Source organism: Oryctolagus cuniculus, chromosome 16, assembly GCF_964237555.1.
Source record: "Oryctolagus cuniculus chromosome 16, mOryCun1.1, whole genome shotgun sequence".
NCBI lineage: Eukaryota > Metazoa > Chordata > Mammalia > Lagomorpha > Leporidae > Oryctolagus > Oryctolagus cuniculus.
Window position 1 is genome coordinate 54,949,227 of NC_091447.1, and position 16,860 is coordinate 54,966,086.

A 16,860-nucleotide genomic window follows, 5' to 3' on the forward strand; every position below is an offset into this window, starting at 1 on the left:
GCCAATGGCTGCCCCAGAGGCTGAATGTTTTTATCCCTGCCTCTATGGATTCACTGCATTTTTGGTGACTCCTTAGCTGCTAAATGAAAGCTGGGGGTCCTGGTCAGTGCTGCCCTCCCACCCCAGGATCCTGAGGGCAGCACTCACCTGAGGCCTCGCCTTCCTCTATGCCAGTGCTGCTCCCAGAAGCCCCCACCAAAGCCTCTGTGTGAATGTTCAGAACAGTTTTATTCATTTCCTCGGTCGATAAACAACCAAGGCACACGGCAGCAGGAATGGGCAGGGTTCAGCATGCACGTGGGGAACACTGAGCAGCAGTGAAAGAAGGAAAAGGCAGCAGACAAGCAACGATTAGGATGGAGGTTAAACGCACTTTGCTCGGTGAAAGCAGCCAGTCCCAGAGGTTTATGTGTCGTACAGTTTCATTTATAAGACATTCTGGAAAAGGCAAAACTACATCTTTAATCATTTTTGTTTAGAATTACCAATTTTAGAGGCCAACTGACATAGGATATCTCATTTTGATTAAAGAATTATTATAATAATTTGATGTTTTTAACTTAACATCCATAAATCATTTTCCCATATTGTCTCTTTTCCCAAGTGTGAGTCCGAGTTCTAGAAGTAAATATATTCCTCTATATACGTAAGTAACATTTCTCACTGTTATTAAAAATCTAATACTTAGTCTGAATTGTAGTGTCTTTTAGCTCACTTATGTTTGTAATTCACTTTGTAGGACAAATGTGTATTCAACATAGTCCTAATATTTTCCTGGCACACTGTCTATTTAATGTCAGGAGTTTCATCAAATGTGTGTTACAGAGTTCGATTTTAAAATGAGAAGTGATATTTCTCAGTTATAGTTTGTGAGATAATATCTCATACTTTATTATTTGCCATATTTTGGTGCTGAACTACACCTTACACCATTTTTTGGTGCAGAAAACACTGTGTACTCATGAACACTGAAGTGCAGGAAATGCCATCTCTGATTTTTCTACATTTAGATTAGGCTTTGCATGGATGGTAACAAAGTGCATTAGCCACCACTGGGGGTCTTCCCCTCTTTTCTGACTGAAGGCTAACCAGGAACAGAGTAAATGCAAGAACATGGAGGACAGGTCTCCCACCCCGTTACTGTGGCCTCTGATGCCCTTCCGCAGAAGAGACCAAGGTTTCTTCTAGTGGCCCCAACGTCCCCAGGTCGCTTTGTGATATCAGTGCTACCTCGGGACATTGCACTGCCCCGTGGGCCCGTGGCCTGAGGCTGAGGCCCCTAGCCCCTAGCCCCTAGCCAGGTTCCCTCCCCTGTAGAAGCATAGAGCCGGCCTACACTTGGGCCCAGGTGCCACAGCGTCCCGTGGGGAACTGCAGCAACAGCCCACCCCTGTGCTCATCAATGCGGAACAGTGCTGCTCCTCATGTTGGGACAGAGTGAGCTCGGACCAAGAGGCACAGATCCTCTTCTCTGAAGAAGGGAAAACCACCTCCGTCTCCTAAGGCCCACTGTCCCACCACCATGCTTTTTCTTTTTGTATTGGGAGGTTTGGATCCATTTTGGGAAATAAAATTCCCTTTGGCAGTTAGAACACTGTCCCGCTATTCCTTATCAAGAACCGTGGGTCTTCTTTTCTTTTCACCCTGACAGTGGTCATGTGCAGTCCACAAATGCTGATGACGTGGACAACCCCTTTGGAGACATCACGTCTCTTGCCAAGCCTCGGCGCTCTAAGCCTCACTACACCAACACGGGCCGGTGAGTTGTGTTCAGAATCATTCCACTTGTTACTAAGGATGAAGCCTGGTGATGGACATTATTGTAAATGAGGGAATGACACGATGCCTCACCTGAAGGTGACTTATGAAGAGAGCCGTTTGTTTCCTGAGAGAAGCAGTGCTTGCCACAAAAGAGGGTACCGTTTTGGGGACTGACTCACCTGGGGCTCTGAGTAAGTCACTTCCTTTCTGCGACCTCACACCCTCCATCTGAAATGCGTGGGGCTAAATGCCGACGAGCGAGATGAAGGAGGGTGGGTGGATCAGTAACGTATGTCAAGCTGCTGTGTTGTACAGAATCCTGGGGACTAAGTTGTTGATTCTTCCACACACCCTGAAAGGAAATTACTGCTGTTCAACGTGGTAATTCTAAAAACTGTAAGGAAGCATTCGGGAATAAAACCAATTTAAAAAATATTCTTCAAACACAAAAAATTTAACAATGTTTCTCTTTTGAAATGTATGTTTGAATATTTTTATATTTATTTATACTTAAAACATATTTGAATTTTTAAAGGTTTTATGAAACATTCTGGCTAAAGAATCAAAACATACTCTTTTGGGCCATTCTTCAAAGTTTGTAGAGTAATCTGCAACGTTTTCCAAAATGTGCTTTAAAAACTAAGCGTTAACATGAATTGATGGGGAGTGTGTCCTTCCATCCCATCTTCCTGTTAATTTCTGTTTTTAAAGTGAAATTATGAAAGATCATGTGAAATCTGATTTGGACACTAGAGGGCCTCCAAGGTTGCAAAGTTTCTTCTTTTGATCTTTTTGAAATTTTTTGACAGAATCTTAACCTTTTAAAACAAAGAAGTTTTTTCCATTTTTATTGTGAAATATTTATATATACAAAAAGGTATAGTGTAAATATAACATAAAATAGCAACAAATAGCATGTATACCCCCATTGAGCTTCAGAAATAAGATTTACTGGCCAGCGCGGCGGCTCACTAGGCTAATCCTTCTCCTGTGGCGCCAGTAGCCCAGGGTCTAGGAGTTCTAGTCTGGGTTGGGGCGCCGTATTCTGTCCTGGTTGCTCCTCTTCCAGTCCAGCTCTCTGTTGTGGCCTGGGAGTGCAGTGGAGGATGGTACAAGTCCTTGGGCCCTGCACCTGCATGGGAGACCAGGAGGAAGCACCTGGCTCCTGGCTTTGAATTGGTGCAGCACCCGCCACAGCAGCCATTTTGGGGGAACCAACAGAAGGAAGACCTTTCTCTCTGTCTCTCTCACTGTCTAACTCTGCCTGTCCAAAAAAAAAAAAAAAATTTGCTAAACTCTTTTAAAGCTCCTCTTCCCCCCGCAACCTCTGTGCCCCAGCTCCCCTTCCCCCAACCCAGAAGTCATCCCTATTAGCCTTTATGCTTAACCTTTCCCTGCCTTACTGTATGATTTTACTAGAAAAATATGAAGCTGAGCCAAGTACTGCGTCATTTGCCCAGCAGGTCACTAGCTGAAAAGACTGCATTCCATATGATGTCCGTCGCATAAAATCAGACGTCAAGGAGCACGTACACTTGCTTTGTGCCAGAGACTAGAGTACCATCAAATGCAAGTGGTTTTCTGAACTTTCCCATCAAAAAGTTTCTTACAAAGAACTGTCTTTAGCATGTTAGCTGGGTCTTCCCCGTGATCAGTGGCACTTAATCACAGCTTGCAAGCCAGGCCGCACCCCTCCCCCTTTGATGGAGTCATTCCTGAGGATCAAGGCTCCTGACTCTTGAGTCTAATGATTCCTTCCTTGAAATCACTCGTTTCCTTACAGCATAAGCATTTTCAAATTCCCCTCCTTAATTGACTTTGTTTCTCATCACCAAGTCATCTGACATGCTCAGGTTTTATTGGCGGTGACTTCAGTAGTTTAAAATAGCCTACTGGTTCTATGGTAGAATGGAATCTAATCATCATAGAGAAGTGAGTAACAGTAAAACCATTCTGGCACAAAAACATGAGTCTAATTCACATTTGGCAGGTTCCCACCTGTCATGTGCATTTCTGTTCTTGCATTGGAATATTTACATGGCTGTGATCATGTTACCTATAACAGTTTTAGCAGTTTAGCTTCACAGAATAATTATGGGCACATATTTTCATGAATTCATCATAATCCCTATTGGGGCAGGTGTACTGTAATTGACTAGCTCATTAAGTTTGCATATGTAAATTGTTTCCATTTTTTGCTATGATAAATAATGTCCTCAAACCCCTTTTGCGTGAGTCATGATTAAAAATGATTACTTAAGGAAGCTTCCTTCAAATAGATTCTGGGATGAAAACGTACATTCTTGGCCCTTAGCTGAAGCCTTTCCTGGCAGGGTGTGTGCCCAGCATGCCTGTTCCCCTTCACTGTGGGAGGGGACGCCTTGAGCACCCCCATTTCCCTTCCCATTGTGCTCGGTACAGAAATAATTCAAGTGTTTTGCACTGTGAAAGGTCCATTTGCATTCCCAGTAGTAAAAGGTTTATTTCTTTATATACTCCTCCTCATGTGTCCGTGAATGTGCATGTGTGATATGTGTGCATGTGCATGTGTGTATGTGTGTGGAAGACTGAACTGGGTACTGGCCATTGTCCCCAGATTAAAATCTTTGTCGCGGCCCCATGGTATTCCACCACAGGCCTGATCAGGTTTGTGTCTGCTAAGTCACGCCACAGACAGTATATCAAGAATCATCTGGCCATTCCTGTAGAACACAGCCCCACAATAGGACTGTTGCATGAATTTTCTCATTGAAGATGAAATATTTTCTCATTTTTAGGCATGCCCAGCTATTAGAAGGCACTTAAACTTACAGAACTCAGAATATGTGTGTGGTTTCCACCGCAGTTCCTCCTAGTTGTAACCAGAGGCTAGGTCAAGAGCTGGGAGAGTCCAGAATATCTGTCGGGTTCAGCAGGACGCACTGAAGCCTGCGCACTTTTTCAGTAAGTGTGTGCTGTGTTTACTGCCTCTGGGCACTGCTCAGCATTTCTGAACAAGTGATTCAAATTCACTCTGATGTGTAAGGAGTGTCAAGGAGAACGGTTCAGGTAAGACTGAACTAAGGAACCCCATGCACATTTTTTCCCCAAGTCTGATTTTATTTTCTCCTTCTCTTTAACATAAGAGCTGCAATCTTTGCAAGAGCTCCGTGAGCGGGGCGGAAGGACGGTCAGTTCCCTTGAGTAGTAATTTCATAACGCTGGGTGGCGTGAGTGCTGTGCAGTCGGGAGTCATCACAGAGCATCAGGACAGCTCTGTGCAAGACCTGAGCCCAAGGTCATTGCCCTTTCCTAAAAGCTGCTCCGAGGGGGTTCTTCTGTGAAGGTCTTGAACGTGGGAGCCCTCCCTTGACTACTCACTGCGTGGCATCCCACCCTTGTCTTCCCAGGGAAGGGCCAAGTTCAGTGCAGGCCCAGGAAGTGGCACAGACCAAGGCCAGGCTGGCAGGGACCGCGTCTCCTCACCCCAAACCCACTCCGGCAGTCGCCTTTGCTGGTCTCTGGGAAGCATGCAGCAGCTTCTGCTGGGCCATGCTCCCCCAGGTTGTCATCTTTCACGGCAGGACATCCAAGGCTGCAAATGCACGGTACTTTCTCACCTCAGCGATGTCTGTGAGGAAGCATCTGCAAAGAAAGAGGAATTGTCCAGCATGGGTTTCCAGGCAGGCCTGGCCGAAGGTCTGAGCTGGGAAAAGGAAGGCCTCCCTGCCCGGCACTGGGCTGTGTTGCAGCTTAAAAAAAGAAAGACTCGCACCACAAGCCAGGTTCAGGACTGGCTATGAATAGTAGTTCCTTCCATGAGCCAACACTTCTGCCTTTCAGACCACTTTCACATCTACTCCCTCATTTGTTTTTCAAAAGAGGGTGAGGAGGCCAGCCCTGTGGGAACAGATCTGCCACCATTTTGCAGATGAGGGGGCTGAGGCCAGAGGAGATGGCACCCAGGACTACTCACTCATTCCAGGAGCTCTGCAGTCTCGGGGAGGCGCCTTCTAATCCCCAGGGCAGACCCGGGGCCTCGGCCACTCTCAGGGGCCTTTGCCTCCAGCAATGGCCTGTTCCTGGGCCTGGGCCTCCCCAAGAATATCAAAGCCTTGTCTTAGGTATGTCTATGTCCCCTCCTAAATGAAGGTTCTAAGAGCACAAAAGGAAAAATCTCTCTGCTCGCCAGTGATAACAATAACTGTAAAACTATAATAATTCTTGAAAAATATCTTTGGGCAACATCATCTTAAAACATTGAGAGAAACACAGTTCAGCCACCAAGTGACGAGAAAATGGTTTGTTTTATTTCCATTTGCTCATTGGCCAGGAAAGTCAGAGAAATCAGATCTAGTCATGGCCCCACTGTCTGGCAGTCCCCGACTTCACCCTCCCTCTGAGCTCAGCGTGGTCTTGCCCTTATCTCAGTCCCTGGGCCAGCCCTGCCTGAAACTGGAGCTGGACCCCCTCTGTTCCGCTGCTCCCCCCCTTCACCCGCCTTTCCTCTTCCACTGATTCTGTACCCACCATGTGCTGGGTGCTATGCCAGCCCTCCTGTGTGCTGTCTGCTCCACACGCCTGCAAGGCAGGGGCAGGCACCCTGACTATTGGTAGACAATGGAGGGGGATGGGGTGGCGTCCTCAGCTGGGGTCTCCAGGTCACTGATCAGAGTGCCCCGGAGGGAGGTCAGTGTCTGCGGCACACACCCCGTTCATGCTTTGCGTCTCTGATCTTCCCGCTCGGTTTCTGTAGTGCCGTCCCTGTCCATTCTTAGGACAGACTGCTGAGCGTGCAAGCTGTCAGGGGCTAGGCCTGCTGGATTTCTGCCGAGACTTGTGCCTGATGGAGAGAAGCTCCCAGTTAGAGATTGTCCCATGGACTTGAACTTGCACTTACACCCGCACCCTGAATAAATGCCCTCCATCTGAGCTGCCAAGGCTCTCCTGGCTAGCCCAGGCCTTCTAGGATGGGGTCCAGTTCTGACACTTGCCAGCTTGCTTGGCTCTGGGCACATTGCTTGGACTTTCTGTGCCTCAGTTCCTTTGTCTGTAAAGTGGGCATCATGACAGGACATCTTACCAGGGTCATTTCATGTACAGCACTTAAAAAGGCTCGTGAGTGTCAGGACTGCAGTTTAGAGAGAGAAGTTGTATGCTTGCCTAAATTTTCTTCCACATTCCCACTGCATGTATTCGGCATATAACATGGTTTTTCTTATATTTTCCTTAATTTTTATTTAGCTTTTAACTATATACTATCTGTTGTTGCCTTTTCTAACTGAATTACTTTCCAACTGACGTCTTTATTTTTTGAAATTATTCAAATTCTACTTAATTATGTTAGAAAAACTTTGTTAGAAAAATAGTTGCAAAGTTGGGCAACAATCCGTTTAACTTCACTCTTCAGTAAATAAAATCCAAGATTATTATTTGGGAAGAGGGCTAGGCCTGGAAGCCATGGAGCAAGGCCGGCGGAGAGGCTGTCTCCTGTTTAAGCCGCTGCCTGTGTCTCTCCACTCAGGGGAGGAGGAGCTAATCTGAAATCTGCGGCTAAGCTGGAAGCCATCGCCCAGCCTGTGCAGCGCACGGCCTTACACCGCTTTGGCTCCGCTGCCTGAAAGCTGCCATTGGCTCGTATGCGCTCGCGGCATGAGGTCGCTGCGTGGTACTTCTGATGCCAGAAACTCCCCATGATGTCCCCACACAAGGGTTAAATGCAGTCAGTTGGAAGCAGTATGAGAGGACATATGTTGTTTATATTCAAATGCTTGGCAGTTCATTAAGCAACTGAATTCCTCCTGCCTAAACAGCTAATCGGTGTCCTGCTCTGTGGCCAGCACCTATTAGATGTGATGTCACAGCCGCTCTGGTGGAAGGCTGGATGCCACTTGGCGTCACTAACCTGCCTGGTGCCCTCGGGCCCCTCACTGAGGGCATGTCGCTGTGCCCGTCCCTGGCTTCCTGGCTGCTCTGACGGAGTGCAGCTTCAGTGACATCTTCCTTCCACAGGTGTCTCAGAGGCCGTGGAAAAAACCTCTCTCACACAGGAAGGGGCTTTCCTTTGTAGCACGCAAGGACGCTTCAGAGCGTGTTTGGGGCAGAGTCACACACATGAATAATTTTGCCCATTTGTGGTTACCTCTCTAAATTACAGCTGTACTTTTTCAAGAAAAAGCCACGCCATCCCAAAGGGCATTGCCCAGGCTGTGGCAGGCTTCATTCTCTCAGCTGAGTCCCTCCAGTGAGCTGACCAGGCTCTCAGCTTCCTCGCACACTGGAATCATCCGGAGAACTTGGAAAGCCCCCATTTCCAGGTCACTCCGGTTCAGTCTGGCACGAGTGCCCGTGAGACTGCAGGTTCAGCACCGACTGCAAACTGTGTCTTAGCGTCTCTGCAGCTGTTTGTCCTGGGTGAACTTTGTATCCTCACCTGCCAGGCCCCTACTTGCTATGTGTTTTATTTCTTTAAAGCGGGAGCAGGGACCATCGGCCAGTGGGCCCTATAAGGCCCACAAAATCGTTTAGTCTGGCCTTGTCAAGGCAGGTGCAGGCAGGACTCGAAATCCAATGAATCTATAACAGGCTACTTTTCTTTTTAAAATTTTATTTATTTACTTGAAGAGAGAGAGGGAGAGACAGGATGGAAGATCTTGCATCCATTGATTCCACAGCCTAGATGGTAGCAACAGCCAGAGCTGGCCAGGCTGAAGCCAGGAAGCAGGAGCTTCAGGAGGATCTCCTACAGGAGTGGCAGAGGCCCAGACACGTGGGCCGTCCTCCACTGCTTTTCCAAGGCCATCAGCAGCAAGCTGGATCTGAAGTGGAGCAGCCGGGACATGAACCGGCACCCTCATGGGAGGCTGACATACCCAAATGACTCAGCAGAAAGAGTGCACCCCACCCCTGCTTTAAAATCTGGCATTTCAGTTAGAATTAGTTGAGCACCTATTAGGTGCCAAGCACTTAGCAGCCTGCTTTCACAGTCAGTTAATTCCTTGAGTCCTCCGAGCACCCCTAAGGAGGTGACCAGGCTGGCCCACAGAGCTTTCCTGTCTGAGAACAGAAGCTGACGCTTAGGGTGGGAGCTTCCCATGCCCTCTTACTGCCTTATGTTCCTCATCTCTCAGGACTCGATTTGTACCACTTATCCTGGTACTGTCCTTGGCATAATCTTCATTCACCCTGTGCGTGGCAGGGCATTCCTGATTTCATTGGCTTCAAGCCAAGGAGCCATCACCAACAGTCACAGAATCGCACCCTTGGAAGAGAACGGTGTGCCTGAGGAGTGCCACTGCTTGCCTAGCGCACGGTGTCCTCCCTAACGGTCTGGTCCTCCTGCACAGTCCATGTGGGAACGACGCCAGCACGTGCAATCCGAATGGCCTCTGGTTCCTCTTCACTCTCACTGGCCCCTTCAGGTCCATGTCCTGGCGCAGGCCACAAGGCCCAAGAGCTCCATCCAAAGCCCAGATGGGAGGGGAGGGCAGGGGAGGCTCTGCACCCCCTGCTAACCCCTGGGCGTGCACCCATTTCACCCACTTTTCTGTCTGCCTCAACACCTGGCGCTTTGAGGAGCAGCCTCCCTGAAGCTCTGCATTTTAAAAATTACTCCTAAGACGGTGGTTCTGGAGAATGCTTTCTTTGGTGATCGGATGTGGGGAAAGGATGTCAGTGGGGCACCCACTCCTCCCCTCTCCAGAGGCTGTTGCTACTGGCTTGCATTTGTTCTGCTTTGAATAAGGAAGCATGTCACTGGGACATCTTACTCGCAAAGGCAGACCCTGGGGTGGGAAGCGCAAACCACTGGGTGAGTAGAAACGGCGACCCAGGTCGTTCAGGATGGTGGCCTTTCTGCTTCCCCTCCCCACCCCGCCCCCTGAAGCCAGCACAGCAAGCAGAGGCCGGGACACTGGTATGAAGCCACATGGATGATGCGTCACTTGGCCTCATGACAGCATCTGTGAAGGGTGTGTTCTTGAAACTCAATTTAATGCGCATTTCCCTTAGCTCCCTGCCGTGGAGGCACTGTGTCATAAGCAGCACACAGGGCTCAGCCTCATGCAGGTCCTGGCCCTGTGATTCAGCCTCACCTGTGCCCTAGGAAATAATCTAGGTAGACCAGTTGTGTGCTTCAGTGACAGCCATGAGTGTCTCCATATTCCTCTGAACCATGCACTCGAATTACTGGGCACCTGTCTGTCTTTCCCAGAGAAGGCTCTTAAACACACACGGAGTAACCTTCCCCCATGTCCGCATGCTTTCTTCCCTTCTCCCTCTGTCACTGGTCAGGAAAGGACAGGACTGGGACAGCTTAGGACAGCTGAATGGTCTGGAATTAAACAGAACAGAAGAAGCCACCTGTGCTTTGCCCATGCAATGTTAGGAAATCACCTGAGGGGCCACGTAGTCCATCAGCGACGATAAAAAAGACGTTTGATAAAAAATAACAGATGTAAATGCACAAGGAATCTTCAAAAATTCGTGGAACATGGATTACAATATAAGTTCATTTTGCTGCAAGAACTATTGAAAGTGTACAAACAGGACCTTCAGAATGTTCATAGAAAACTCAGATGTTGGGAAAACAGCAGAATTCCAAAGCTTTTTGCTCCGGAATGAACTCCTCTCTTCCATCCATGTCCCATGAACTTTCTGAAGTCCCCTCGGTGCTTGTCCAGGGGCGTGTGTGGAGCACGGATCTGCTGCTCAAGAACTGGTGTCTTTCTTCATTAGGGAACTGCTCAGCAGTGAGTGGTGTATGGAAAAGACATGCAAATATAGACTAACAGGGAAGCCAGCACTGGAGATGAGTTTTCTCAGCCCCCCTGCAGGGCTGCATGCGTCAGCGCAGTTGGTGCCTGCACTTCTCCCTGGCTGCACAGCCCGAGCCCAGAGCTCATCCGGGAAGAAAGATGAGCCTGCACCCTCCTTTGTGCTCCTGTTTGAGTGATTGTTGCCATGACTGGGTCAGAGATCATCCTTTTAATTTCCTCTCTTCCCCCTCTTTTAATTTCTCTCTCCAGTGCTGCAAATATCCCGGGATATACTGGCAAGGTTCATTTCACAGCCACCCACCCAGCAAATTCTAATATTCCACCAACAACCCCGTCTCCAGACTCAAACCTGCACTGGTGAGTGTGAATCTCACTGCTTGGGATGCTCAGAGACCCTGAGGAAGGAATCCTAATCATAGCTGTTCCCGTAAAGGCCAATTAAATGTAAGGGTAAAGAATGTAAGTTTTAAAAAATGAGTCAAATCCAAAAAAGGAGGTACCGATTTTCCTCCTGAGGGAGACTGTTAGGCCTTGCCCCTGTGACCTTTTGGGAATCTTACCCCAAATTCCATTACGAACAGATGTGGATGAAAGGTGGCACTGATTTGCAGAGAAGAGCTTTGAGCATGGAGGGGACAGCAATTTGTCTGTGAGCCTCCAGGTTTTTCCACCCCACTCTCGGGCGAGACATGCCACTTAGAAGCCTGGACCATACTTACATGAGCACATACTTACCACATGGAAACCGTCACCTTGTTTTTCTAAAGAGGCAAAAGTCTGTACGTGTGTTTTTCAACCTCGCCCTTGCACACGGAGGACAGAAGCCGCGAGCCGGGAGGTTGCAGGTAGCTGGCTGCTGCGCCGCAAGCCGTGGGTGAGAAGCAGCACCTCTGGCTCCTCACAGCTCACGCCGGGAGCGTTTGAGGGACGTCCTGGCCTCACACAACTGATGACACAGCCATGAGCCCAGAGGCAGGTGTGGCAAATGAATCAGCTGTGGGAGTCGGACTGGAGATGCGGCGGCGGGCGCAGCTCTCCCCCAGAGGGTGCCTTTGTCTCCTGGAATGCTGAGGAATCCGCTTGGTCGTCACGTGTGGACTGGGCATCCCCTCTGGGCAGGCACCATTCAAGACACTGAACAAACAGGCTGACCAGAAAATGTTCCAGCCCTCAGGAGCTCACGTTCTGGTGTGAAAGTTGGCAGATGAGGAATGGAAGAAATAAAATCTGGGGTCGTCCAGTGTGCCTTGCACAAGACAGGCTGAGCTGCCCGAGCTGCCTGGGAGGTGGCCTTCCAGGGGAGGGGCCCAGCTGGAGCCCGTCTTCCATCGGCTTCTGACACTGCCAAGAGGTGGTGGCTGCAAGCGGCCAACTGCCCCGCAGGGCTCTGGCTTCTTCCAGGGCAGTCTTCTGTCCTTCTTCTGAGCCAACATGTGCTCCTAGGGCTGCAGGCTCCCAAGAGCTCACCTGCATGCCAACTGAAACAGGTGACCCGTACAGGAGACGCCTGGCATCAGTGCTAATGCTACTCCTGCTGGCCAGGTGCTTCCCAGGGGCCTGGTGCTCCTCCCTGTGGGTCATGGCTGCTAGCTCAGGCCACTGTCCCAGGATCCCTGTGAGGACGGGACTGTTACTCTCCCCTGTACAACTGAGGAACAGCTGAGGCACACACAAACTGCGGGGGCCATGAGGAAGCAGGTGACTCCAGTGGGCACTCTCGGGGGAGCAGGCCTTGCTCTGTCCGAGGGCTCAGCTGCCTGTGTGCAGGGGTTGATGGACTGCAGGGCCCAGCAACAGGCTGCCGTGCATCGTGTGGGCATCGCGGGCCAGCGGCTCACCTCTGTGCGAAGGAAAGAGAAGCGGGGGCCCGTGGGGCTTCGTCGGCACCCGTGCATCTGGTGTGACGGCCACCTGGAAAGACAGAAAGGAATGCACGGAAGGACGTCATCAGCTGTCTAGGCCAGCGTTTCCCACTCACGGCACTCTGGAGAGGCGTTTCTTTCTGGTCTTAATAATATTTACATGCATCATGTTTTTAAAATGAATTTTAATGTTATTTCTCTGGCATACAACATGATGTTCTAAAGAATGTGTAGAAAAGTGGATACTGGAGTGAAACAAAGTGGCAGCGGCCATGTCACCGCGAGGTCTACTTCTGCCACGCGGCTGGAGCAGCTGTAATCTCGCCGTTGAGCGAAATGCTGAATCCGGAACGGGTGCTTCAGGGCAGTTCTCCTGCCGCTCCCACGTCGACACTTGTTCATCCGCCGCGTGTGCCGCTTCCTGCCCCATCCTGCCCCTCACAACCGCACGGTGTCCTGCATCTCCGAGTGTCTGTTTTGTTCTTTTGTGTGTGTGTGTGTGTGTGTGTGTGTGTGAGTGGAGATTCCACATCAAGTGAGATCATGCAGGGTGTGTCTCTGTGACTGGCTCATCTCAGGATGCCCTCCAGTTCCGTCTGTGCTTTGGGAAAGAGCAGGTGCACCTCCCTTTTCAAGGCTGAATACCATTCCTCCCTGGGGCACACACGGGTGGATCCCAGGCACCGTGGATGTTGGGATGCAGCTCAGAGATTGTTCGCAAGGGAAAGCAAGCATTTCTGATGTCTCACCTCTTCAGTTCACACTCTGACCTCACCCCAACATCCTGTCCCTCTGCCAGGGCTCCACAGCCACACAGTCATGCTAGCCAGCGTGTGGTTAGAGGCTCCTGTTATCTTTCAGATCTCTCTCTCTTTCTCGGTGGAAAACACCCCTCGCTGTTACTACTGGAGAAGGAGTCAGGATCTTTCGGCAGGACGCCCCTGCGGAGTCAGTGATGCAGTGCCCATCTCACACCAGCTGTAGCTGGCAGCTGTGGCCCTGGATGGCGATCTGGGCCCCTCCGGGGCTCTTGTTCTGAGGGTGCAGATGCAAGTCTACTAGCCGTAAGGACAGCAGCAGAGGGCCACCACACTGAATGGCTGTGCGGGTGGCCACGCCCCAGTCTGCACCTCGGCATTCACCCCTCAGGAGAGCTACCAGCGGGCAGGAGTGCTCTGAACGCCAGGATGGTGCCCCAGCAGGAGCCCTGCTGTCTGTAATTAGTCCAGACTGTGCCATCAGGAAATCGGGCCTTCAAGCCTCCATTCTGAAGCAACACCTTGGATTCTTTTGTGACACTATGTTTAAATGTTTCCTAAAAGTTTCCAGTGAAAGCGTGAGTTCAGGTCTCTGAGTGTCATGAGAACTGTGTGAGCTCCTGCTGGTTGCATCTAGTCAGTCTGATGTGTTTTTTTTGTTTTGTTTTGTTTTTTTCTATTTCTAGACCAGGCACCCCAGGAACTCCTGAATGTTAGCCTCATCCACACCCTCTCTGCTTCTCTGTAATCGGTTCCTGTCTCACTGAGAGCCCTGGCCCTTCCCAGCAGTGGCCGTCTTCAATCCTCTCCTGTCTCACTGAGAGCCCTGGCCCTTCCCAACAGTGGCCGTCTTCAATCCTCTCTCAGCACCTTGGCTCCCAGTCCCTTCCCAGAAGACAGTCTCCACTGTGGCTGCCTTGGCTGACCAAGGTGACCTTAGGTCCCCGGGCGCGGTGCCCTCCTCCTCACTCATCCCAGCCTCCATCCCCACCACCACTGGGCTCCCTTTCCACCCAGGAAGGCAGGGTCTTCTAAAAGCATCAGCGCCCCCTCCCTGCTCCCCTCCCCCTTCCCGCCTGCGTGTGCTCACTTGCCCTGGGACTCGCCCCTTCCAGCTGGCCGGTCACTTGGGAAGAAGCCCAGGAGAGCCTCCCGCTGGCCCCCGATTCTCTCCTCTCCTTCCTTTCCTGACAAACTTCTTTCAAAGGCAAACAGCCACTCTCCTGGACTCCCTGCCTCCACTTCCCCCAGCCCACTCTCTCCTTGACCTCGCGCGTCTGGATTTGGGCGCCAGTCAGGAAGTGCAGCCTCCAGTCTTCTGGATGGTGGACTGACAAGAGGACAGGGGCCAGGGGCATTGCAGCTGTTGACGCAGAACATGTGGGTAGCACATTCGCCGCGGAGCTCTGGTTGGCAAGGTCGCCGCCAGGCCTGAATGTCAACACAGAGGGGCCATGTGGTCCCCATCCCACATTGTGAGCGAGGTGTCCAGGCCCCCATGGTGCCTTAGGAGCCCTTCAGGGACAGGATGCAAAATCAAGAAGAAAGAAACAACTGGAAGAGTCTTGAAGCGAGGAGGCCTGTGTGTGAGCAGGCCATGGAAGGGGAGTGGGAGTGTGCAGGTTCACGAGTCGGGCATACGGGCACGGTGCTCCCCGCCTCCGCTTCCTCCACAGTCCGGCCTCTCCACAATGCAGCCGCTGCAGGAGTAGGGCTTCCTCAGCAGATGCTTCCCACAACGCCGTGAAAATCAGCGCTAGTGCTTCACGACCATCGCGGCAGGAGACAGGGCATTGTGGGTCCGTTCCACGCTAGCTGTGCAACTTGTTGCTACATGCAGACATCACGTGGTTTGTGTGGATTCAAGCCCCAGAAAATTCCCAGCCAAGCCAACACCACTCTGGACCCAGGGGCTGGGCTCAGGGTGGCTGGCACCACGGTGTCACCGCCAGGGTGACAGTCCTGCGAATGACCACTGTGACCTTAGGAGCACCAGTGACCAGTGGGTGAAGCCTCGTTTGCATAGTTTTCCATGTGTTCAGTTATTTTCTTTGTGTGCATAGTATTGCACACGTTCACAGTTAATTTTTTAATTCTCGTGACAAGTTTGGTAGGACGGATGTATCGCCAGACGCAGGGAGACCACGGCTTCAGCCCTCGGTCAGCGTAATGCAGACCTCACCCTGCAGCAGCTCCTGGTGTGGTGGGGCCTCCCGCGAGGCCCGGCCCCTCCCACCACCACCGTCGTCTCCACGCCTCTGTTCCCCCTTCACACCCTTCCTCAGCCCCTAGAGGCCCGGGTGTGGTCCCCCTTCACACCCTTCCCCAGCCCCTAGAGGCCCGGGTGTACCCCCAGAGCCCTGGACCACCCAGGCAGAGACTCCCTGCAGTGGCCATCTCTCTGTAGACCCAGCTCCTTCTTAGTACCTGGAATTTTACGCACAGCAGGTTTTCGGTCAGTGAACCTAGGTGCATTGTCATGTGGGAAACGCCACAAACACAACTGAATGTGGCTAGGAGTAGCTCCGCCCTCCTTTTCTGCTTTCCTCTCGCACTCTCCCTCTCTCTCCCCCTCTGTCTCTCGCTCCCTCCCCTCTCTGCCTTGTAGTTATGGGTCCTTATTTGGATGACAGATGAGGATATATGTTTCTAATGTTTACTTCACGTGTCATTTCTGTCTCCCTCCATCCTGGCCTAGTGTCTTGCGGAAAGAAATGAAAGTTGACGTCTTTCGGCACCAGGCGCCGCTGTCCCGGATGGTCACGACAGTGAGGCCCTACAACCCCTTCAACAGGAAGGAGAAAGAAACCGTAGGCTACTGACAGCGGACTTCAGGGCTGGCCTCCTGGAGACAGGTGCTGTGCAGGGTACCGTGGAGAAATAAAGGAGCCAGGCGTGTTCCCAGTGCATCTGTCGGTCATGTGACCTGTGGCGAGGCCCCAGCCTGTCGCTCCCCCCGACCCCTGGCCTACCTGCTGGGCTCTGGGCCAGGCTGCACCCTCCCACCAGGGCAGGCAACACCCCTGAGGGCTCCAGCTGCTCGGGCTTCGCTGCAGAAGACTCGGCTTTGGGGTTGACACTGGTCTACCTGCAGCTTTCCCGGCCTGACCCCACCACAGCAGTGCAGGGAGCCTGAGTGCAGAGCAGACATGGTAGATTCGGAGACCCCGGAGGTGAGCCCACCAAACCCCTCCCGATGCCAATGGGAGAGCTGAGCTATGGGAGAGACGGGGCCTTCTTTACTCAGGGGACAGCGGCACGTGGGGCCAGTGGCTGCGAGGCAGAAGGCGGAACGCGCTCTTGCCTGCTCCAGTGTTTCTCTTTGGGAGAGAAGCAGCCTGCAGGCCCCCGGGGAGTCAGGCAGGAAGGACCCCACGGGCTACCGTCAGGTTACAGTGTGGTCAGAGGGGGCCTCGACCAGAGCCCGCCAGGTGTGTACGGGGACCTGGCGAACCCTGCGTTCTCTCACACAGCTGTGTGTGTGTGTGTGTGCGCGTGCACACACGCGGAGCGTGTGCGGATTCTACACACGGTGGTAGAGCCTGTTAGAGGTCACCAAGTGCCCTCCTACAGCCCACAGCCATGATGACTGCCGCAGGCATCTCACAAAACCTCCCTGCTCTCTGAATACAGTGGACGGGGGCCGGGAGAAGGGAAGTATGAGCACACTGCAACAAGTTTGTGAATTAAAAGATAACTTTATTTTGATGCCAAAACATTCTG

At 51.5% G+C, this 16,860-nt stretch overlaps 1 protein-coding gene across 3 annotated transcripts in view; it reads left to right on the forward strand.

Annotated features, from left to right (window-relative positions):
- SPMIP7 (sperm microtubule inner protein 7) overlaps positions 1-16,043 on the forward strand; it is a 48,302-nt gene extending 32,259 nt beyond the window's left edge. Inside the window, exons 6-10 of one of the 3 annotated variants that reach the window (XR_011382999.1) lie at positions 605-646; positions 1,652-1,759; positions 10,767-10,874; positions 13,824-14,067; positions 15,836-16,043. Coding sequence is in view for 1 of the 3 variants with exons in the window: in XM_002721588.5 (XP_002721634.2) it covers positions 605-646; positions 1,652-1,759; positions 10,767-10,874; positions 15,836-15,959 (382 nt within the window). In the remaining 2 variants the exon portion in view is untranslated. Of the gene's footprint in view, positions 1-604; positions 647-1,651; positions 1,760-4,538; positions 4,705-10,766; positions 10,875-13,823; positions 14,068-15,835 lie in introns of those variants that run through there. The other 2 variants (XR_007922293.2, XM_002721588.5) reach the window with 2 other exon arrangements.
- Positions 16,044-16,860: the final 817 nt, after the last annotated feature.